The sequence below is a fragment of the Ciconia boyciana genome, chromosome 1 (genome assembly GCF_034638445.1).
Source record: "Ciconia boyciana chromosome 1, ASM3463844v1, whole genome shotgun sequence".
NCBI classification, from domain to species: Eukaryota; Metazoa; Chordata; class Aves; order Ciconiiformes; family Ciconiidae; genus Ciconia; species Ciconia boyciana.
The window spans coordinates 216,150,043-216,172,184 of record NC_132934.1 but is presented as its reverse complement, the minus strand read 5'-3'; the positions used below and the strand labels follow the sequence as shown (position 1 = coordinate 216,172,184).

The 22,142-nt window shown below is 43.4% G+C and overlaps 3 protein-coding genes across 7 annotated transcripts in view; 1 reads left to right on the top strand and 2 right to left on the bottom strand.

The window, feature by feature from the left end:
- RSF1 (remodeling and spacing factor 1) overlaps positions 1-4,348 on the bottom strand; it is a 65,377-nt gene extending 61,029 nt beyond the window's left edge. Inside the window, exon 1 of one of the 2 annotated variants that reach the window (XM_072850850.1) lies at positions 4,108-4,348. In XM_072850850.1, coding sequence (XP_072706951.1) covers positions 4,108-4,306 — 199 coding nt within the window. In that variant the 5' untranslated portion in view covers positions 4,307-4,348. The remainder of the gene's footprint in view (positions 1-4,107) is intronic. The other variant, XM_072850851.1, reaches the window with a different exon arrangement.
- Positions 4,349-4,607: 259 nt separating this feature from the next.
- AAMDC (adipogenesis associated Mth938 domain containing) lies at positions 4,608-16,436 on the top strand. 3 transcript variants are annotated; one of them, XM_072850848.1, is made up of 4 exons: positions 4,608-4,693; positions 7,843-7,993; positions 11,967-12,062; positions 12,824-16,431. In XM_072850848.1, exons 2-4 carry the CDS (start codon positions 7,862-7,864, stop codon positions 12,962-12,964), a joined length of 369 nt encoding a protein of 122 aa, XP_072706949.1. In that variant the 5' UTR covers positions 4,608-4,693; positions 7,843-7,861; the 3' UTR covers positions 12,965-16,431. The 3 variants fall into 3 exon arrangements, 2 of the variants coding, with proteins under 2 accessions (XP_072706949.1, XP_072706950.1); XM_072850849.1 differs by lacking the exon at positions 4,608-4,693 and adding an exon at positions 4,975-5,384 and having other exon boundaries at positions 12,824-16,435; XR_012040506.1 differs by lacking the exon at positions 4,608-4,693 and having other exon boundaries at positions 7,824-7,993; positions 12,824-14,086; positions 14,287-16,436.
- A 2,247-nt stretch (positions 16,437-18,683) lies between these two features.
- INTS4 (integrator complex subunit 4) overlaps positions 18,684-22,142 on the bottom strand; it is a 37,559-nt gene continuing 34,100 nt past the window's right edge. The window contains exon 23 of one of the 2 annotated variants that reach the window (XM_072850847.1): positions 18,684-19,686. In XM_072850847.1, coding sequence (XP_072706948.1) covers positions 19,493-19,686 — 194 coding nt within the window. In that variant the 3' untranslated portion in view covers positions 18,684-19,492. The remainder of the gene's footprint in view (positions 19,687-22,142) is intronic. The other variant, XM_072850846.1, reaches the window with a different exon arrangement.

Here is a 22,142-nt window from a genome sequence, read left to right as displayed (position 1 = left end):
GGTTCCTTAAACACAGCCCTAAATACAGATATAGTTCTTGCTCCCCTCTATCACATACACTTAATATTTAAATTTGCAACTGCTCTTCTATAGCAAGTAAAACTCCTAGTAAAAAAAAGCAGCTTATATTTGTTAGAACAAGGAGAACAAGTATTGGTTTCCTGTGATGATTTGCTCCAGTTTGCACAGTTTTGCCTTTGGAAGCAAGCAGAAGCAAAAGATATGGTACAGCAGCAGACTGTAGGATGTTCTGTATTGTTACCTTACTTTTGCATCTAAAAGTACAGTCATACAGGGGTAGTGACATCTCCCAGCCCTCAGAAGTTCCAGTTAAAATAATATATTGGGTTAGTTTTTAACAAATCCTACAAGAAATTATTTACTTTGAGACATATCAGCTAGCAAATGTGAGTTAACACTGTCACCATCTTGATAGACACTCGACTTCATTCTTTCCAAAGAAGTTTAAGATTCTCATAATTGCAACCCAAGTCATAACATTGGTTATCCTTGCTTTATGTACATTCTCAAAGGGAAGATAATTATTCTTCATAAAATAAAATCTTCACCAGATAACCATAGGTCTCATGACTTTGTTTGAATAGTTGCAACTTTCAGTTGAAACACCAGCAGGAAAAGTTAAGCTATTTTATTGTACAGCCTTCCTAAGAAGCAATTTCCACAGCTACCAGTTTATCGCACCATTCAATAGCGACAGGCGAAATCAACGCCACACATTCTTATTTTCCTATTCAAGCACGATTTACGTTACCCACCAAATCCCAAAGAACATTTTAAATTGGTTTGTGCATTTTAAGACAAGACCATACCTGTGTACACACAGTTAAAACACCTAACCCGCTACTAATACAGGTTGATTTGGTATCTAAGCTAGTCAGACTACTAAGGAAAACTATTTGTACTCGAGCACTACCATCATTACTATTTGTCTTGAAATTTTCATGTAGGAGAGGTAATACAGCAAAGTGCAAGTGCTGTCTGAGCATTAACAAAAATCTAAAATCCCTCTAAGAAATATTTGATAACTTCCCAGCTGTCAACATCTGCTCAGCATCCATGCAGCATCCCTTCCTGTAAGGGAAGGTTATACCATGTTTCCTTAATAATGAGTAAGCTCTTTGTTCTAATTACTAACAGGAAAGAAAATATGACTATTATACAACTACTGAACAACATTCAAACGTGAGCTCCTAGTTCTCCTTGAGGCTCCTAATATAAAGAAAATAACTTCTACTGGCATCTTCCAAGAGTAACTCTTCAGACAAGACACTATAGGCCATGTTTTAAAAAAACAAAACAAAATACCAAAGCCACTTTAGAAACTGCTGGACATCAAAACAGTGTTAAAGGTAATCAACAAAAACCCCAAACTATTGATTTCCTTCCTTGATTCCAAAATTAATATGGAGAGGGGTTCCAAATAGCCATTACCTGGCAGCTGAGATTTCAAACTTGGTCCAGATTCTAAGAAGTTCAGAAAAAAAACACTTTGATGTTTTGTAGCTATTTGCTTAGATTTTGTTATTTATTACTGTCAATGCAAATCCACTTGGCAAGAAATGCTGGTATCAAAAGTGAAACTAACTGTATATAACTGAAATCAAAATCCCTTTTGCTATCCAAGGAAAACTACATAGAGCTGGTAAATATCAGATGCTCAGAAAAAAAGGACCACTTCCATTTTCAATTGATGTTTAGCAACTTTATGACTTGTACCCTTAAAAACTACACTTTGGGGACCCACTGAAGTAAAAATCACGCAGAGAAATCTAGTCACTACAACCATTTTTTCAAAACTGTAAAATATACCAGGTAACAGCTACCAGCACCACAAACCAAGCCCAACGAGTTGGTTGTATAAAAGGAAAAGAAAACCCCTGTCATCCAAGTTATCACACAAAGCGTCAAGAATCACCCAAGTTTGTTCTTCACACCTCCGCACTTTCCTTCTTAGAGATGAGATAATGCAAGCAAATACATCACCTACACCAGACACAAGCAAAAAAAGTAATTTAGAAATTACATTTTCAGAAGCTGAAACTGCTCCCATTTGGGGGGACTGTTCTAAAGCAGTGAGAATAACTCATACCCTGCCAAACAGGAAGGGCAATACAGAGAAAAGTTTAAAAATTTGGCAAGTATCAAATCAACCCATAATGCAAACTCCATAATGCAAGTCATGTGAAAGCGTTTTAGAAAAGTGTTATGCAGTAATCGTCATCCTATTGATAAACCCCTTCCCAGTCATGCAATTAAAGTAATCAGTAATTTTTTTTTTTTAATCAAATGCATATACTTAAAGCACAGGTCACTATCTCATTCTTTCATTTTAATTTATTCTGCAGTGCACACAAGAAAATTGCTCTTACACACCCACTTACATTGTATCACACAGTAAAAGCATTAGTTTTTGTTACAGATATCACTTTAAAAGGAGTATTTTCTTTAAAAATTCAAACTTTTAAGTGTGTTGGTGGTTTTTATGAATAAGTTTTGCAACAGCTTAACAAAACAACACTTTTTCTAATAAGTCCCTTATATAAGATAAGAGGTACAGGAGTGCTGGGGAGTTGACTATAAATACCTATTTTCATGAAAGTTAACCCTGTTTTTAGAAGTTAGTGGATCTCACCTGCCTATCTCATATTGATTAGGCGCTGGACAACATGAGGAGACAGTACATTAATCTTATCTCAGTATATTTCAGCAGTGGCTGTCATGAACTCACAGATAAAACATCTGCACTTTGCAAAAAGCAACTTCCTTTATATGAGGAAGTACCTACACGCCAATTTAATCAGCCCCCCCCCAGACAGCGTGGGTTTGGTGGGGAGGGAGGTGAGAGTGAGTGCTTTTGGGGGGAAAAGCAGGGGCTGTTGGACCAAAAGCAGCCCTGAGCTGGGCTTCTCCAGCAGCAGGAAGTTTCTATGGGGCCTTGCCGAGCATGCGCCGTGAGCTCCACGGTCTCCCTATGTGGCAAGAGTGCAGAGGCAACAACCAAACCAATAATAGAGACAAGAGACCAAGAGCAACAAGCACCTTCCCCTCTATATTCCTACCGCCGCCTCCACACAGCCCTCCCCAGACTGCTCTCTTGGCCCGGGCCCTCCCACATCCATTGCACGGAGCAGGAATTAGAGAGTCTGGCAAGCAAATCTGCTAGTGGGGAGAGAGCAGAGGAGAGGAGAGAGGAGGAGCAGCTTGAGAGAAAACAGTGGAGTGCATAACCCATCCCTCCAGCTCGCACAGCTCAGGTGGCAGTGGGGAAGGAGCAAGCAGCGAGCTTATTCTCTTCCCCCCCCCCCCCGCCCCCCAACTACAAGAGGGGACGAGGGGGAGGAGGAGAGAGGGATGTAGATGGCACACAATGGCTGTCTGTGTTTGTGGGGAGGAGATGGCCTACAACAGCAGCCGTGGGGAGGGCTCAGGGCTTCTCTATGCCCCCCCCCCCATGCCTCACCCCACATACACAGAGAGGAAAGGAGGGGGGGTGAAAGAAGGTCAGGACGTTGCCGTGTGTGTGTTCCCTTCTTTCAGGGGAAAAGTAAAAACGGACACATACATGGGGGGGGGGGGGGCAGCGAAGCAGCCCCCAGCTGGGGGGAGGGGAGGAGATGGAAGAGACCCACTGCCAGCCCCAGACTGAACAAAAATAGTTATTTCAGCTTATCCCCCATTCTGCAGAAGTCCCACCCGCACAGAGCTCGGGAGCAAACCCAGAGAAACAGGGCGGGCGGGGGGTATCACAGCCGGCACTGGGGAGGGGGGGAGGGCGGGGGGGGAGGTCCCCCACCTCCTTCCCGTGCTCCACTGTAGGGGGAGGTATCTCCAACCCCCACACACACAAACAGCTGCTCCCCCCTAAAAAAAGAAGGGCCGTGCTGAGGGGGGAGAGGGCTCCCCTCCCCCGGAGCGCCGCTCCGGGAATCCCAGGCCCCTCCTCTCCCTCACCGCGCTCCACCCCCGGGGCCGGGAGGAGGCGGGGGGGGAACAGCCCCGGTCCCCCCTCCGCCCCCCGCACCGCGGCCCCCCTCAGCCGGCCGCAGAGGGGAAAGGGGAGGGGGGGGAGGTATCCGGGCCGCTCACCCTGGTCTCCGGGCTCCTGCGGCGGCTGCAGGACGCGCTCCAGCTCGGGGAAGGGCAGCTCGGGCAGGTCCAGCAAGGCCCCGTAGCGCTCGAGGAATGAGCAGACGACAGCGAAGTTAGGCCAGGAGCCCGGGCAGCACGGGCCTGCCGGAGGAGGGGGAGGCGGAGATGGAGCCGGAGGAGCCGCCGCCGCCGCCATCTTGGACCTGAGGATGGAGAAGGAGCTGAGGAGGGGGGAGGGGGCGGGGGAGGGAGGGGCGCTGCCGAGCCGCGCCGCCACTATCCCACAATGCAACGGCGGGACGGGGAGAGAAGGGGAGGGGAGGGGGGGCGGCAGCTAGAGCGGCGCTCGGCGACACCCCTTCGCCTCGTGCGGCGAGGGGAATGAAAACAAGGCGGAGCGGCGGTTGGGCGGGGCGGGGCAATTTATGACGGGGCGGGATAGGCCGCCGGCCTGGCCAATGGGAGCGTGCAGGGGGGCGGGGCTGGCAAGTAGCGCTGGCCAATGAAGGGGCAGAGGGCGTTCCTCCCCCCTGCGGGAGGGGTGGAGGTTGCGCCCGGCAGGGCAGGGGTCGCGCGTGTGGCGGTGAGTGTGGGCGCGTAACGGTCGTTACGGATCCCCTCAGTGTGAGGGGAGGCGGCGGGAGGGGAGGACGGGGCGGCTCGGCTCGGCTCGGCTCGGGCGGGACGGCTCGGCTTGGCTCCTGGCCCCGCGGACGGGGAGGCGCTCCGTGGAGCGGGCCGCTTCCCTCCCGGCGGGGGAGAGAGGCGTGAGGCGGTGGGGCCTTGGGGCGCGTCACGCAAGGCCTCGTTTCGGGGGGGTTTCAAGAGCCGCGCCGCCCGCCCCCTGCATCCAGGCCCCTGCCTCCCCCTGCCCGCTCGCGGTTGTACCCCCCTGGTGCTTCTCTCGGTTCTCTGTCCTTTCCTCCTTCCTTCTCCCCTGCCTTGTTTTCAAAATGCTGTTCCCTTACAAGCACCCCACCCTCCGTGACCTCCCCCAATAACTCGCCTTCCTCAGCTCCTCAGCAAAATTAGATTACCGAGTTTCTGAAAAATATTTTCCTAGTTTTTAAATGTGACACCTGCCCCCTCCGTACCCTGTTCATTTAAGCTTAGCCTGTCCTTTCTACTTGTCTTTCTGCTGTCAGTTTTTAAACCCTGAATTGCTTTTCTAGCTGCTGTATCACTTCTGAAATTGCATTAGCTTCAGGGAAGTCGCCCACCTTCACCTGTTGACCCTGCTCCCAGGCAGCGCTGGAGAACTACCTTGTCTTTAGGTACCTTCCGGGAGTTGTGCCTGAAACTTGACATACGCCGATTTACCCTTTCGCTTTTATCCTGTTTGATCTCAGGTTGCGCCTTGGACTTTATGAAATGTTCTTTCCTTCAATAAAATATTCTCTGGTGCACTGCTCTCGTTCACCTTTTTTAATCTGTTTGTTGCTGGTGGGTGCTACTCTGAAACAACCTTTACCTTCACAGAAGACAGCTGTGCTGGCCATTTTAAAATCCACCTGTTTGCCCGACTGTACTTCAACCTCAAGTTTCTTTCCTTTCATTCTTAGCTGTTTTTTTTTCTTCTGTCATCTTCAGCCGCTGCTTTATTTCTGTCTTTCAGTGTAGTCTCCTTGCTTAAACTTGTATTTTGCCTACTTTTAAGCTCTTCTGCTTCCTTGATTTCCTATGTTTTTAAACTCTCATAACTTTGCTTATAGATTCCTGAACCATTTCTCCTCCTCATCTCTTTGTGTGTGGCCTACTGCGATTTACAGAAATTGTTAGTTTAGGTTATACTTGTGACTCGTATAGTTCATGGTCTCTTTTGATTTTAAGTGGTACTGTATGTTTTGGTACTGTACATTTGTCATAGTGAATAATTTAAAAAACTCATTTGCTGGGGAAGTATTTTCCCACTCCTTGCTGACTGGTGATTGGATCGTGCCCTGCGTCAAGAACGTCCAACGTTCCTGTTAAAAAGTTCATTCTTACTCAATCTAACATACTCTTATTAGTTCAAACAACCTGACCTGACTGATATTCTCTGGCAGTATTATGGAAATAGTTTTAGATCACAAGTTTTTATTTATGGCTTTCATGTTTTGTTTCTTCGTTTCTGCTATTTACTTATTCTTGTGCTGTTTGGAACAGCTAGTATGGAACCCTTGCTCTCCCATCTGCAGTTTGTGCCTCTTTGATTGCACAGTCCCAGCCTTGTAACACTGCTTGGATTGGGAAATCTGATATTCCTAATAATTTTATTGTTCATTCACCTCTGTCTAACCTCCAGGTCTCATTCTGCCGTTTCCTCTCAAAACTAGAACAGGCAAAAATTATTTTTATTTTTCAGAGCCAGGTTCTGTGTGGTTTATTCAGCCTTTACTCTTTGGTTGATGGGTGATTTCGTTCTGTTGGGACAACTACTGGTTATTTCTTCTGCTGTAATCTCCCTTCAAGCAGAGTTTTGAAAAATAGTCTTACGAACCTTTGTTTGAATCCATTGTGTAGCGGATATGTAATGAGAGAATCTAGAATATATGAATCCAGGCAAGTTTCGCTCCCCTGTAACTGCTTGCCTAGCTTCCTGTTTGGCAGGGCACATGTGCCCCGAACTTCACAAAGGAGTAAGAAAGAGAAGAATTGCCCCGTTATTCTGTGGAAGAAGCACCTCTGTCAGGCTCAGTCCTGTGCCAAATCCAAAGTAACGCAGTTTTTACTTCGTGCGACGTTTGAAGCGGGGTGCTGAGATCTGCTCCTGGCAATCTGAGAAGAGCACGTCCTGTCTGGCCATACTGTGGTTTGCTGTAGCACATGCGAGACAGGAAGGGAGGCTTCCAGCAGGAGTGGAAGCCTGGTAATCCAAAGATTTCTCTTTTGCGAGGACTCTTTCTGTAATTCATGCCACCAGGATTCCTACGATCAATTGTTCCTGGTGAATTTGAAGAATTAAAAAGTAAAGAATGAGAAACTGCCTATCTGGAAGGATCTGCCACTGAGGTTTTCTGGATCAGCCAGGAGCAGAGCTCTTTTTACTGCAGAAACAACCAGTTTTCTTCAATACGCGGGTTTTTTTCTTCAATACGCATGAAGATTGAGGTCAAACATTAGAAAAGATATTATTTGGGTGTTTAACTGTCCTGAAACATTACACAGGGAGACTTGGCCTCTCTAAGGAGTGACCAGGGAAAGAAGGCTTGACCCTTTTAGGTCTCTGAAAGTCTTGTTTGCTATAGCAATATGGCAATGCCATTATTTTGTTGATGGCTTTTCTGTTGGGTTGGTTGGTTTGGGATTTTTTTTAACCTCATTTACTGTCTTAAATCAATAAACCTGTACATGCCAATATGGTTTAGAGGGCCGAAGAAACAGTGTCTCTCAGATATTTTAGGAAATTATCATCTTCATTGTAGGTTTTAGGGAGAAGATTAAAACCCAGATATGAGAGGATATTCTGGGACCTGATCCCTGTTGATAGTTTTAAAAGTTGAGCACCCAATACTTGTACAGATTGAGCATGTAAAATGATTTGCCCAAAATCCTGCGCAAAATCCCCAAGAGGACTGGTAATTCAACAAATCTGCTGATCCTCAGTTCAATTCTGTTGTCACAAAATCACGTGGATAAAGTCTGCAATAGCGTTTCCTTCCCAGCTCCCTGGGGCAAGGACAGAATTTTCTGGTTTTATTAACATGCTGCATATGTTAGCCTGATGTTATGTATTAAATATCCTTTTTCCAGACTTTGCTTCAACTTTGTGATGTCTTCCCCTGAAATTGCTTCCCTTTCTTGGGGTCAGATGAAGGTGAAAGGCTGCTCTACAACGTATAAGGACTGCAAAGTATGGCCAGGTGGAAGCCGAACCTGGGATTGGCGAGAAACTGGGACTAATGTAAGTTTGCTGTTTACTATCCATCCTGCATTTTAAACGGGGCTCTGAGAATGGTCCAGAGAACAGTTGTTAAGTTCCAGCCAGAAATTCAGCGGGCTGCCTTTTGCTTTCATCTAATCGTTAGACTTTTCCTGGTAAGAACTGAGTGCATGTGTCAGAAGTGACTGTGCGCAGAGGTCAGAGGACTGCAGACTCACAACATCCTACAGGTGACAGGGCAACTGGTGCCACCAGTCCTCACAGCTACCCTGACCAGACCACTCTCACGCACCTTAGATCTCTCAAACAGCATTCTGCATTTGAGTGCAATTGTCCTGAGATGCTGGTAACAACCTTTTTTCAGACTGTGTAAACAAAAGTCGTCTTGAGCAAGATAGGAAATAATTTATGGGAAGTTAAAAGAAATAGACAGTAACTGACCTTATGTGTTTGGAAGGCAACAGTGCATGTGGTTTAATTTACATCCTTGTCCTTGGGGTCCCTTGTACTTATTTCAGAGGAAAAGTATGCAGATACAGTGTCATATGCACTAGTTTCTCTGTGAAAAGCTCACAGTCTGGCTAGCCACACAATGACTTCCCTTGGTAGCCATATACTAAGTACTTGCCCTCACAATACTTAAACTTTATCTGTAAATGCTATCAGAATTGTATAAAAGTATATGAAATAGCATTGAGATTCCAGATTTGGAAGCAGCATAATGTCTATCGTATTAAGAACTTGATAATTCTTCCCGCATTAGGGCTTGCACTAGGATAGCTGTACTGGCTAGAAAAAAGAATATCTATACTTTCTAAGGAAAAATTAAAGCACAAAAGAACTCGATACTGATCAGGTCTTAGACCCAGCACCTGCAGCGGTATCTGTGCAGAGGATACAGCTCTGTTGAATTCATTTTGACACAACTGAAGGGCAGAACCTTTGGGTTTGGAACTTCATTTATAATCTTTGGGGGAACAGAACTTTTTTAAGCTGTCGGAGTTCAGTTTATACAGAGTATATAACGCCAAGAGAAAGGTAGTGCTGTCATGCAAAGATATCTGTACCTTGCAGAGAGAAAGAGCGCTGTGTATGTAACCTTTTTAAATGTATTTCATTTATGGTCTGATTATAAAAAATGAAGTTTTCACTGGCTGTTCGGAGGGGGGCGGTGTGTGGTGGGAGTCACTTTTTGTTTGTTTGACAACATTTTTTTCCTGGTTTATATGCACGTATGACTGGAGAAGCAGAACAGATATAGTAGCTGACAAGTTCCCAACTAGTTCCCCACTCAGTCACATTTTGATATTTATTCCGACCACTTGAAAACTTTGTGTTCAAATTATAACCACCTACTAGCATTTAGGAGGCCATGCTTTCCTTTTAAAGCTTCTAACAAGGGATATGTTCAGGTGTCAGATAAAAGCCTTAAGTCCATAAAAGTCTTCAGAGGAGTCCTCCAACTGAAACAAGAAAAACGAGTCTATGTTAAATTAAAATCAGAGGAGAAAAAAAGAAAAAGTTGGGTTCTTTGGAGAGGTAGGTTTTCTGGCATCCTTTTTATATCATCAGGAAGTAAAAAATACCTGTTTAGGTTTTGCCTTATAAAGGTCACTTGTAAAGCTCTTGCTTTAGGTCAGTTCTATCCCCCTTGCAGCTATGACGAGTTAGGTGATTTGGTTTAAAAATGAATAGCAAGTGACAGATGTGAGAACAGAACTAAGGTTTTCTAGACTGCGTCTACAAGTCTAGAAGGACTATAAAAAAGTTAATCCAATCAGCACTGGAAATAGTAGGATTCACCAGATGCATTTTCTGCATGTTTCCTGATGGTGGACTACAGTGTGCCTGCTTTCTTTGAGCATGTTTTTCCTGGGGGTAGGTGGAGCTGAAGTTTGGGAAACAAGCAGTGCTGGTCACGTCCCACACTCTAGTTGGAAATAAATTGCTTCCTTTCCTTCTCTGCCATCAGACTGCTGTCTAGTACAGGAAAATTGCACAACTGGCTCTGCAAGGTTCTATAACTAAGCACTAATAGTTCTTATGGGCCTAACCCTTGGGGATGAAAGGCAGCCTCCCTGGCTGGCTGCATGTCAGTGCCATCTGCTAACGGGAGAAAAGAAGCAGGAATCCTGAAAGGAAGACTAGAGAACAAAACCAGTAAGAAACTCTGCTGCCCTTTCTGTTTCCCTCCAGCTGTCAAATCAGCAATGATACAGTTATTCCATTGTGTTACATGTTGTCTTTAATGACACTGGTTTCCCACAAAACATGTGGAAGCCCCCGCATCAGACCGTCTTGTGTAACCGAAGAAAATCCTTTTTTTCCATGGTTTTAATGTCTCAGGAGTACTTATCATATGACAGCAAACCTTCCCCAGCAATCTAATTATTGTAATTGCAGTAAACCATACTAGTTCTTTTTGTCTAAGTTTTGAGTCTACTTTAAACCCCCCGAAGGAAAAGCATTACCTATTCTGTCACATACACGTACTTGTGGTGATTTGATCTGAGAAAGCTCTGCCTATTGAAGTCACCTCTGCATTCTAGGTGCGGGTATCAAATGTAAACGGACTAAGGGGAACACAACTTGGAGAACCATAAAGGTGAACCATCTCTTGCTGAAATTCCAGGTACCAGCCAGGCTAAAGACTTCCTGGTGGGATAAATTTAATCCACTCATTGGAAGTGGCACTCTACCGTGGAAGGTTTCCCTCACCTGCAACTTCAGGAGCTCATGTATTCCTTTCAGCTTGAAAAATCTTGCTTGCTCTGTTCTACAAGCTGAGGCATTGACAGGGCTGAGAAGAGAATGCCAGCACCTTGTGAGAGGCTGCAGCATCAGCTGCTGACAACTTGGGCAGGGGAAAAAGAATAGCAGATGACCTGAGGACATCAGAGACTAAAGCTCACTAACTAATGGAACAACAGAAGCCAATTGTTAAGCTGGTGCTTTGACCTTAATTCATTGGAAGAATGTAGTATTTTCTGGAAGTATAGGGGATAAAGATGTATGGGCATCTCTGTAAAAATAACATTCTCCAGGAGTCCACCATGGTGTTGCCTACGTCAAGTGAGAAACTCATCTCAGTCCTCTAAAAGAACTTAAGAATCCTACCAAAAAATAAAAGAGGGGGTGGAATAGTATTTATGGTTTAAAAAAAAATGCATGCCGAAGAGGGGCCAAATTGTAGCCACACGTTGTGCAGTATCTTACTCTTGGCCATATCGAGATACGTAGAAACTGAATCTAGGAGGAGAGTTAGTGCGACATAATGTTTCATATTAACATTACAGGTGTATTTGTGGATTCATATGTTTAAGGCGTACTAGTAGTAAATGGGTGTACTTCTTTAAAAACTCAATCAACATGCTGTTAAACCGCTTCTTTTTTTCTTTTGAGGAGTTTGCTTTCAAATATTCCTCTCTCAAAATTAAGAATAGTGCAGAAATTGAAACCGTTAACTGAAATGAAGCTAACTGATATGTTTCAGTCCTCTTTGGTAAATGAGATTTGCAAAGTAAACAGGAAAATAATTTAATCATTTTAATTATTTGAGGAGCTCTTTGTAATTAAAGTGAGTAAAGTTTGGCTTGCCACAATCTTTATTACAAAAAGGTTTTGTTCATTTGAAAACAAATGGCAATATATTGCAATTTATTGATTTCACTTTAACTTTTAATATTTATAAAATGCTATTTGTTAGGTATAAATGTTTTAGAAATGTATAATGCATTTTTTAATTTTTAACTGTTTAATTTGATAATCTGATAATATTGCTATCAATTGATTAACCATCCTTCATCTGCATATAAAATACCTTTTTTTAATTACCACTGTTATCTGCTGTGTGTATGCAGAAGAGTGTTGTGTTACATTTTGGTACTGCTGATTTACCCTGCTACTCTGTGGACAGTTTCAAAACATATAGACAAAGCTTTCCTGGTTGATGCTGTCAGTACACGGACTATTATTTTCTTCTTCTGACACTTAGCATTCTCCAGGAGTGCAACCAGCTGACCTTGAAGAAGTTGTCAAGAAGGGTGTTAAAACTGTGGTGATCGGTCGTGGCATGAGCGAGGCTTTGCAGGTAGGTTTTTGTTCTGTGATAAATATAAACTAGAACTGTTTGTTTTTCCTCTCTCTCTGATTCGGGGCGGGGGGGGGGAATCTGCGATGCTTTACGAAGAGAGGAAAAAATTCAGGATGCTGAATTAGCATGACTGTGCTTCTGCCAGGAGTCACTCTCTTCCTGAAACAAACATCATTTGAGCTCCTCTGTGTTAGTGTCAATGTCAAGCAGTAAACAGGTTTATGTTCTGCTACAGGAGCAATTTAAACAAGGAGAATATTTTTACAATGTCATTAGTCCCCCTGTCTTAGAATAGGTTATGAACTAGCTCTCTAGCCTGCTGTAAATACTTTGATAATTAGGCATTTTTGTTACTAATGTTGGCAGGGTGTCATTTCAGCAGATAAACTAGCTACAGAAAGCTCAGAAGTGCTGAGCCTTGCTTCAAGGGACACAATTCTTTAGCTTTTTGGTGAGGTAACACCTTATTTAGATTAATTACCTTTAGCTCCAGTTCCATTTCCTTTCATAAGAAAGGGCTGCATTTTAAACTGTGTTAAGGAGGGATGGGAGGTGTGTATATAAAAGTAGCTTTACTGAAGAGAGAAAAATTATATCAATCTTAGAAATATCTGAGCATATTATCAGTTTGGCTACTGTAATTTACTTAAGTGCATCTACTAACAAATGCCATCAGTACCTGTTTTTCTTCAAGCCTTACAGCATGGGGAGGAAAAGAATCTAATACTTGCTCTTCCCGTTTCCTTTTCTCTTCTGAGGTTCCATCATCTACTGTGGACTATCTGAAGAAAAACGGGATTGATGTGTTGGTCTTGCAAACAGAGAAGGCTGTGGAAGAGTACAATGCCCTGGCTGCTCAGGGGGTCAAAGTGGGGGGAGTCTTCCATTCAACCTGCTGAAGCGTTACAGCTCATTCTGCCTTCCTTGACCTCAGCCAAATCACGGACACACCTCTCCACTGAATCAAATTACAGTCAACAGAGTGTGGGCTTACGTGCCAAGGCATTTGTGCGCTGACAATCTAAAATGCAAGGACAGTTTATTAGTTCAGGATTTAAACAAATTGAGTGCTCACAAAAGGGGGCTGTTAATGAAATCATTTAATTACAGAACCATTTCCATGCATTCTTGAGATTGACCTGATCTTCCTCTGAAGCCTGTCCATATTCCGGTTACTTAGCTTCTCACCTGTTGGCTAAATTAAGATACTAAGTTTTGAATACTTTTATTAGGAAATGGCCCAAAATTACATTATTGGCTATTGGAATTCAGCCATAAGATAGCTGATGAGTACAATCAAGTGGTAGATGTGAAATGGTGGTAAAGAAGCACTTTACCACCACTGTATAAATAAGTTAGAAATAAAATAAATTAAAAAGCAAACCCAGAACATACAACTTTGCCTCCTGCTGGTGACTTCAGTCAGGATATTGGCTATGCAGATCTGTTTGTGAAGATTCAAGAACATCACGTAATTTAGCACTTTTAAATTTTACATTGAACCTGGAAAAAGGGGAAAAAAATGTTTACAAGGAATAAACATTAAATCTAGGCCTTAAAAAGTTTTCCTGTGAATTGTGAGGATTGAGTTGTGCAATACATGTCTATTCAAAAGTCCCTATGTCCTTGAAATAATCAGACAGATTTGTCACAAAACTAGAGTTTGCAACATAAAATGTTGATCTTTAGGAAATCAGTCTAAACTGCTGCTAGCAAGCTGGGGATGGATGTGTGAATTCTTACTGGTCATCATCTGATCATTTAAATGTTGTGCCAACAAGCATATTATTACACTGAAAACTTAAAAAGTTCTCTTAGTTGCTGTTCTTGGTGGGCTTCTATTAATATTAGCAGTTACAAGTTACCTACTGTAGATTTTTTTTTTTTTTTCCCCACCAGGCTCACTAATTCTTGATCTGTGCATATTAAGCCTGTGTCTATTAATGAAAGTACAAATATGACACTATGAAAGCCCCGAGGCACTTCAAGCTGTCCGAGTAGCAGCAGAGAGGCTTAGATCGGTATGAGAACGCACTGACTTTCCCAAGACCCAAGAATAACCCTTTGCAAAACACTGTGTTCTTTTTCTGTTTATTTGCTCTAGTAATTGTTTAAAACCTTTTATCTGATAAAATACAACATGGTGTTAAAAGCAAAGGGAAAGTGGGTACTTGAAAGTTTTATCTTGCAATCTCCTAATTACAGCAATATTTTCTATTAGGGTAGCTCTGTTTGAGGCAACATCTTATCTAAACCAACCAGAACTGCCTCTCCAGCTGCATCTGCGTTCTCTGACACGGCGGCCGGTATAATGCTCGTCATAACTGCTATGACATTGTTCTGAATAACTTGCGTGGTGTGAAGTAGATGAACCACTGACCCAGAAGACTGTCGTCATCCCAAGGGAATGCCAGTAGAACCCGTTCCTACCAATCCGCAGTGTGAAGACTTTTTGCATTAAATGTCGTTACCTTATAGCAGAGGTGGTTTGACTCTCTCGATCACAGTCATATATTTGCATTATTTCATGAGCTGTTGGGCCTTAAGGCAGCCTTAAGTAGGAAGAAGCTTTGTAAGGCTTTTACTGAGAGGGCAATTCCAGGTTTTTAAGTACTGCAGTATGCGCATTACACTGTTAGGAGAAGTTGAGCAAACACCTAATCTTTCCCCTCCAGGGTTTTTTTTTTTTTCCTTTTTTCTTTTCAATACATGTTTTCATATTAATATGGCACATTAACGATGAAGCCACATTCAACAAAACTGCTCAGCCCAGGTCCTTGCATTTGAGAAAAATAGCATGAGCTCCTCACGCTGGTGCTATGTGTTTTGTCCTCCCAAAAAGCAAGAGAGGAGCACAGCCTATTCAGCATTGCCAGGTGACTTTTAGAGGTGCGCCCTACCCGGCTTTGTGCTGCAGCCTCTTAATTGTTCCTTTCATTTGGCAAGCGGTAGGATACAGAAGATTCCACTTCTAAAACGGGGAGCTGCAGCGTGCAGAGAAACGGATTTCCCTTTTTAAAGGTAAACTGCTAAGTTTTGCTACCATCAGTACAAAATTTTGGTGTCAAGGAGGTAATCTGCTGCAAGCCTTTTCCGTCCGTGTCTTCTATTATTGCTCTTGTCACAGCTCCCCGAGTCAGCTTGTTGGTTCCCACAAGAGCGTCTGCTCCACTTGGGCTGCTCCAGTTACTGAAAGCCCAATTTCCTTCGTGGTGCCTGAAATTGCTTTGCTACATGGTGGAAACAGCTGGGACTGATTCATCAAAAAATTCAACCAGAGCTCAAAACGCTATCTTTATTAAATCACTGCTTTCAGCTAGAGCCATAAATAATTTGTTAAAATTACGGGCTCGTTGCCCAAATCATGGGAATGCACTTTTAGAGGGCAATATTTCTCACGTACACCACTTCTCTGCCTCCCACCAGGAAAATGATCTCCCAGTAGGCAGTGAACTCCCACCCTGACACTCTCATTAAAGCAGAGCCGCGTCTGGGCTGGGTGCCAGGAAGATTCCACCCCAGCTGCTCCGCTGCCGAGCGGGTCGGTCCCCAGCCCCTTATCTTTGTGAAGCAGCACGCACGAGCTGGCAGCCAAGAGGAAACAGGCCGTAAAAAGGCTCACAGACACACCGAACGCAACACGACCAGCGTTTTTAAGGGATGTCAGGCAGCGTTTGTGCAAAGCCTAGCAGCTATGAGCCTTCAAACTTTATTCTGAAGTCCTGCTGATATTGCATTAGCAAATTGTAAAGTAAAAAGATAGCCTGCTCCCCCATTCCTAGTGCCTGCTACTAAGAATAAACTGGAAGATGCAAGTGAAATAAGATGAAAATAGCGATCATCGTGTCTCTGACTTGGTCAAGAGTTGAGAACTCAAGACAAGCAAGACAGGAATGCAGAGGAAGCCTATCTCTGTGAGCTGGAACTCAAGATGATGTCATATGGTCCTGATTTAAATGCATGCCCAGTTCTATCGTCTTCCAAAGAACCTTCTTTGTACTTTTTGCAGTGACTGTACCCGCCCACTTTGTTTTTCAGTACTTTTTACAGTAAGATACATGAAAGCCCCACCAGGTTTGAGTTAATATCCCATAATCTTGAACTTTGTTCCAAATACATTTATGCATTGTTTTAAGTGTTCTTGACTTGATAATTGCGTTATTTACTTCCAAAGTTCTAAGAGTTGGCCTAATGACTTTTAAAGGACTTCAGCAATCCGATTATGAATTCTGCGTTACTAGCACGCAGAGCTAGGCTCCCCCCACACACAGATGCCATTTATAATTAAATCTGAAGAGTTAATGGTAAACACAGCAACACATTTTTCAAACCACTAAGCTACACCCCTTTCATGCGAGGTCAGCCTTTTCCTCGCTCTGCCAGGTTCTTGACCCTCTTCCCTTACGTCTAACTAGGAGTTAAAGCGCGGAGGTGAGGGGTGTTTGAACATTGTTAGTTTTTAGCATTATTGTTTGCCCTTGCTTCTAGATTGCTCAGGCTCCCTGTAGCTGCAGCTCTGCACTGGCACCATGTTCCTACACTTGCAAACGTCTGGGAGAACTCGATCTCCCCCCCTGCTTGGGTGATCGTGAGCCGAAGGCTGCTGTTCCCTCTTCAACAGAGATGAAAGATGCAAATTATCTTTGTGCGTGAGTACAGCCCTTTGGTTTTCTTTTCATTCTAAGGTCAATCTTTTAGGCTATTGCAGTGCAGAAGTCCAACACTTAGCCAAAATTAAAGGACAACCGGTGAACAAATAGAGATGCTTCTGAGACGACACAAAGTCCTGGAGCTCCACGGAAAGCATGAACTCCAGTAATTTTGAGAGCAGAAAAGCCTAAATGTCTCGAACCTGGCAAGGGGAGGAAAAAAGGCAACATCTAGATTTAAACAACTGCAACAAAATCTTGGAATATTTACCTTTTATACAAATTTCAGATTTCCCGTATGTTGGAACATGGTGTGAAAATGCATTTAAAAGAGAAAGAAAGCCCTTCAGTATTTGAGTCTCGGTGGTAATACAGAAGTTGAGTGATCTTTGCCTAGTATGTTATGTGAAAGGAGCTCAAGCACAGCACGAGGGGAGCAAAATAGTAGAAATTTGTTGCAGTGCTCAGAAAAAGAAAGATGCCACAATTTTGTTATTGAAAATGGATGGGGGAAAAAAGAAAAAAAAGATGTCCAGAATGGAGTAGCTGTTTGGTCACCTGTGGCCTGGGGGCAAACGATAAATTACAACTCAAACACGGATAACTGCAGAGCAGCCAAAGTACCTTGAAGAAAGGCAGCTTATGCCAGACAGCTGGTTAACACCAGGACCCACAGGATTTATCTCCAGGGCCAGGAGGAGCATGAAAGCTTCGCTGTGCTGCCCATCTATATTGCACTGCGCTGACAGAGATGGGCAGCATATATAGAGGCCTTCCCTCAGCCCCTGGTCTCAGCTCTGCCCACCAAAGCATCCTGGCCTGGAGCACATGGACACCATTTAAATCAGAAGTCTTTATTGGGACAACAAACTGCAAAAATACCGGTGAAGTGTAAAATTGAGAGAGAAAAAAAAAAAAGTCTGTCATAAGCTAGCTCAACTCATCGAGTGTCTGCCCGGACACAGCTTCACAATGAGACGTACATCAGCCCCTGTCTGCTGGGAACTGAACTGAGGATGCCAAAGAGAAGTCGGATGGAAACAACTCAACTCAGCTCAGCTCTTCCACGTGCAGGAGGCTTTCAAAGCCGTGCCCTGAAGGTGAAATACCAAAACCCAGTTTGTAAGAGCAGTAGCAGTAAGAAAGGGTATTTAATTCAAGAATACCTAAAGCAGCTGAATAGTTTTATGGTTATGAGTCTTTGGACCACAACTTGTCAGTGCTAAAAAATTAAAATCACAAAAAACTTGCAGTAATCTTTTATTAGCCAGACCATGCAGGCCTGCATGTTCACTCATATAATGAAGAGGAAACAGATTAGCGTGAGCTTTCCGATTTTACTGTAGGAAAGCACATAAGGGGTTACTATTTACACTAATCTCTGTACAACTAGAAGGTATTTCTTCACTGCTTTGTTTACTTTTTTTTTTTTTTTAACGATTTACAGACACAGGTAACATTTGGCTGCTGCGCTATAAAGTTTCACACATTAAGTGCTCCTAGAAAATCCTACCAAGGGATTGCTACAAATGATAGGAGGTGCCTCAGTCCACTGAAGCCTTGCACCCGGGAGCGATGCACAGCCACACTTCCCACCGGGAATGCCAGAAGGATCAGGTTAATAGTCAGTGTCTGTCCCTCCGTGCTCCCAGCTCACCCACTTAGAGGAACAGTGACAAGCTGCCTGGCTGCTGCTCCACTGAGAGAGAACGTGTTTGGCTACTTCAGCCCATCAGAAAGACTTTGACTGCCAAAACTGCTGCTGAAAGGAAAAACTAAACACATTTTCTCATCTCAGTAAGATCCGTTCAAGATCACCACACAGAAACAGAGCCTGTAAAACTTAGTGGGATGGGGTTAGTAATTTTTCAACCCATGGTATTTAATCGCATTGTTCCTAAAGGCATACAAATGTGCAAGAGACTTGGATTACAATTCTAAGATGAATATGTTTGTTTTATGTAAACAAACAAAAAAGAGTAACTAATTGAGTTATAGCAACAAAACAATATAACTCCACGTCCTGCTAACTGAAGTTCTGCTGCTTGCACCAGCAGGTTCCTCCTCCCCCTGCACCACAATGTGAACAACCTGTGCCCTCTCCAAAACCGTACTAGCTTCAGTACAGCTGTACAGGATGTAAAACAGCTCAGGATTTAGCCTATGGCAACTGGTAATTTCACTTTGAGATGCAGTTCTGACACAAGAACAACAGCACTTTAGAATTTTTTTTTATTATTATTTTTTTCTACTAAGAACGTAGGTACCAATGCACAAATACAAGTTTTAGACATTAAAAAAAAAAACAAAACCAAAAAAAACCCCACACAAAACCCCTGAACTCCTTAGCTTCATTTCAGAGTACTGTAAAAATAACGTTGATTCATGTGCCTAAGCATTTACATAGTAAATACCTTAGTTAATACATAGCAGAAAACCTAGAGGGCTTGAAGAGAAACTTTTGATAAGTGAAAACTGAAGATACGGCCCAAGGAAATACTACTGGAATGCTGACTGAGAACTGTCTTGCTTTTGTTGATTCAATACAGAAACACCTGCGTTTTCTTGAAACTACTCTTAATTAGCCAAATAACTCCCGGATTGGTCCATCTGCTTCTTAACCGAGGAGAGCAATCGTTCTTCAGCAGCTTGCTTTCTACGACTGACTTTTTACGCAAGTATAAAACTGTTTTGGTTTGGTTCACTATCTCAGAACACAGTATATTGTTTTCATGTAACCCAACAATCCCATAAATGTATTTCTTTTAGTGACAGGCTTCACCGTCTGGCAGGTTTGGGCATTATATAAACTTTGACAGGTTTGCTGAAGGGTATGGTCCCCTCTATGCCGTTTTCAGGTTGCGGGAGAGCCTCCAAGCTCTCGCTCCAGGTAGATTTAGGAATTTTAGCAGATGCCTTGCTCCTGTTGGAATTGTAGGCCAGCAGCAACCGCACTTCAATCTGACATGGCTCTGCAGAGAAAAAAACAGAACCACCCAAACATGACTGTCATCACCCAGCGAACAACCCATACTGGATGACATTTTCTCTCACATGTGCTGGGTCAGCCATTCTGGGCTGACCAGAATCCAATCTGGTGTTTGAAAATACAAATTTGTCACTACATTCAGCTCAGTAAAACGAAGAATCCCCCTCCTTGTCATCACTTAAAAAGAGAATCTCACGACTAACTGACAAATAGCAGCTTTCAAAAGTAACTGTTAAAAGTTATTCCAACCAAATAATAACAAAATCATAAAAGACCACAGAACTAGCAGGTCTTGCTACCTATATTCTTATGGCAGGATCAAATAAATCCAGATGATGTCTGACAAGCCTCACAGCGTGGGAGATTACTTGGAGATTCTCTTCTGTCGGAGGTTTTCACACCACAAGACAGCCTTTTCCCCTCTTTCACCATCTCAGCAGCTAGCCAGATACTCCTAATACTGTCCATAAGATGATTTCACTTTGTTCTTCTCCCAGTGCTCATAACAAAAATGGGCTTTCAGTCTGCTGACTCTGAGCAGCATGCTGGACTATATCCCCATCAAAATTTTCCTTTCTAGACTGAAAAACATGATTCTTTTTGAGTTTCCTTATGGACTCGTACTGGTTTTGGCTGGGATAAAGTTAATTTTCCTTCATAGTAGCTCGCACAGTGCTATGTTTTGGATTTGTGACCAAAATGGCGTTGATAACACAGGGATGTTTTAGCTGTTGCTGAACGGTGCAATCCCCATGAGTTTTGTCACTTTTACCCTTCCAATTCCCTTCCCCATCCCACAGGGGAGAAGTGAGTGAGCACTGGGGGGGTGTGTGGGGCTTAACTGTACACCAGGTTAACCCACAACAGGACCACATTACTGAATCCCAAATGAAACCTATGGAAACCCACATAATTTTAGGATGCGATGCCCAGAACTGCAGTGGTACTCCAGCTGAGACATCACCCGCACCAGACAGAACACAAGAAACAACCTTTTTCCACAGTTACCTCACAGTCCAGCTAACACCTCCCTGAGACTCACCTTTCGCCATTCTGCCAACTCTCCTTTAATTTGTAGCTTGCAGTCACCTCTATCGCTTCTGCTATACACCTGTCAGTTAATCCATGCTTTGTGTTTGGGCATTCTCCTTCCTAAGCACATATTTTTTACTGGCCTTCAAGAAGTTTCAATATCTTGAATGAAGGCCATTTCTCCATTTTGACTTCTGACCCCGTTCCCTGAACCCCTCCCAGCTTGGTGTCCGTCCCCCCCCCCCCCACGTTTTATATGCCCAAGTGCCAATGTCAAAGTTAGTAGTTAAAATAATGGCTAGGGGAGACACCAGAACAGAATCCCTCAGGGCCATACTTAAAATGGCCTTCCAGTGAACGCTGCAGAAGCAGAAATAAGGACTTAGTTCAGCTCCCTCTCGTACAGGATCAACCTTTAAATTCAGATACTTCCGGTCGTAGAAACAATACCATTTTTTTTATTTCTCCAAACCAAAACAAAGATCGTAGGATGAACGAGTACACCATTGAAGTGCTATATAAAAGGAGCACGTGAAAGAACACTGCACTAAACAAAACTCTGTTGGTTAAAACAAAAAAAAAAATAAATCACCAAATCCTATTAATAACTGCTCAGAAAAAAACCCACACATTTGAATAAACGTGAAGGGATTAAAAGAAAACAGGACAATGGGAGCTGCGAACAAATACTCTGCTTTTGTTGTTTGAAGTCCACAAGCCAATTACTGAAGCACTTTCACAGGGAAGCATGAATGCCACCCGAGACTGAACGTGAATGTTGGAGTCGCACATTTCATCAGACCTAAAGGGTGGTTTTTAGGGCATTAAAAGGGTGAAAGTCTAATCAGCAGTGAAATTGTGCTGTTGAGCACACACAGTTCCAAAGGTTCTCTGCCCTGTGCAAATACCTGTCAGGTCTAAAACAATGAATTACAATGAGTCAGTTTACCGTGACTCCTTGCCTTTAAATAAGGATGCAGACCCGACTCCTACAACTGATCTTGCTCTGCACAGAAACTGGTAACCTCACCTTGAATATGTGCTCCCACGTAAAGACTCCCAGCGCTGGAAGACTGCACGCGTAGCCCTGTATTGGGTTTGCATGGCAAGGTTTTGGTAGCGGGGGGCTACAGGGGTGGCTTCTGTGAGAAGCTGCTAGAAGCTTCCCCCATGTCCAATAGAGCCGATGCCAGCCGGCTCCAAGATGGACCCGCTGCTGGCCAAGGCTGAGCCAGTCAGTGACAGTGGTAGCGCCCCTGGGATAATGTATTTAAGAAGGGAGGAAAAAAAAAAAATCTGCAGAACAACAGCAGAGGGAGAGCTCAAAGCCCGCAAGACTGTGGGCACATACGTCTTATCTGCAGGAAACTGGGATCGAGCAAGACACACTTATCTTAGAAAAGTGCA

Bases quoted from the DNA above. Each gene is read 5' to 3' on its own strand.
- AAMDC (XM_072850849.1), top strand. From the start codon at position 7,862: ATGTCTTCCCCTGAAATTGCTTCCCTTTCTTGGGGTCAGATGAAGGTG. The intron at 7,994-11,966 runs GTAAGTTTGCTG...TCTGACACTTAG, and splicing joins GGCGAGAAACTGGGACTAAT to CATTCTCCAGGAGTGCAACC. The intron at 12,063-12,823 runs GTAGGTTTTTGT...TTCTCTTCTGAG, and splicing joins GCATGAGCGAGGCTTTGCAG to GTTCCATCATCTACTGTGGA.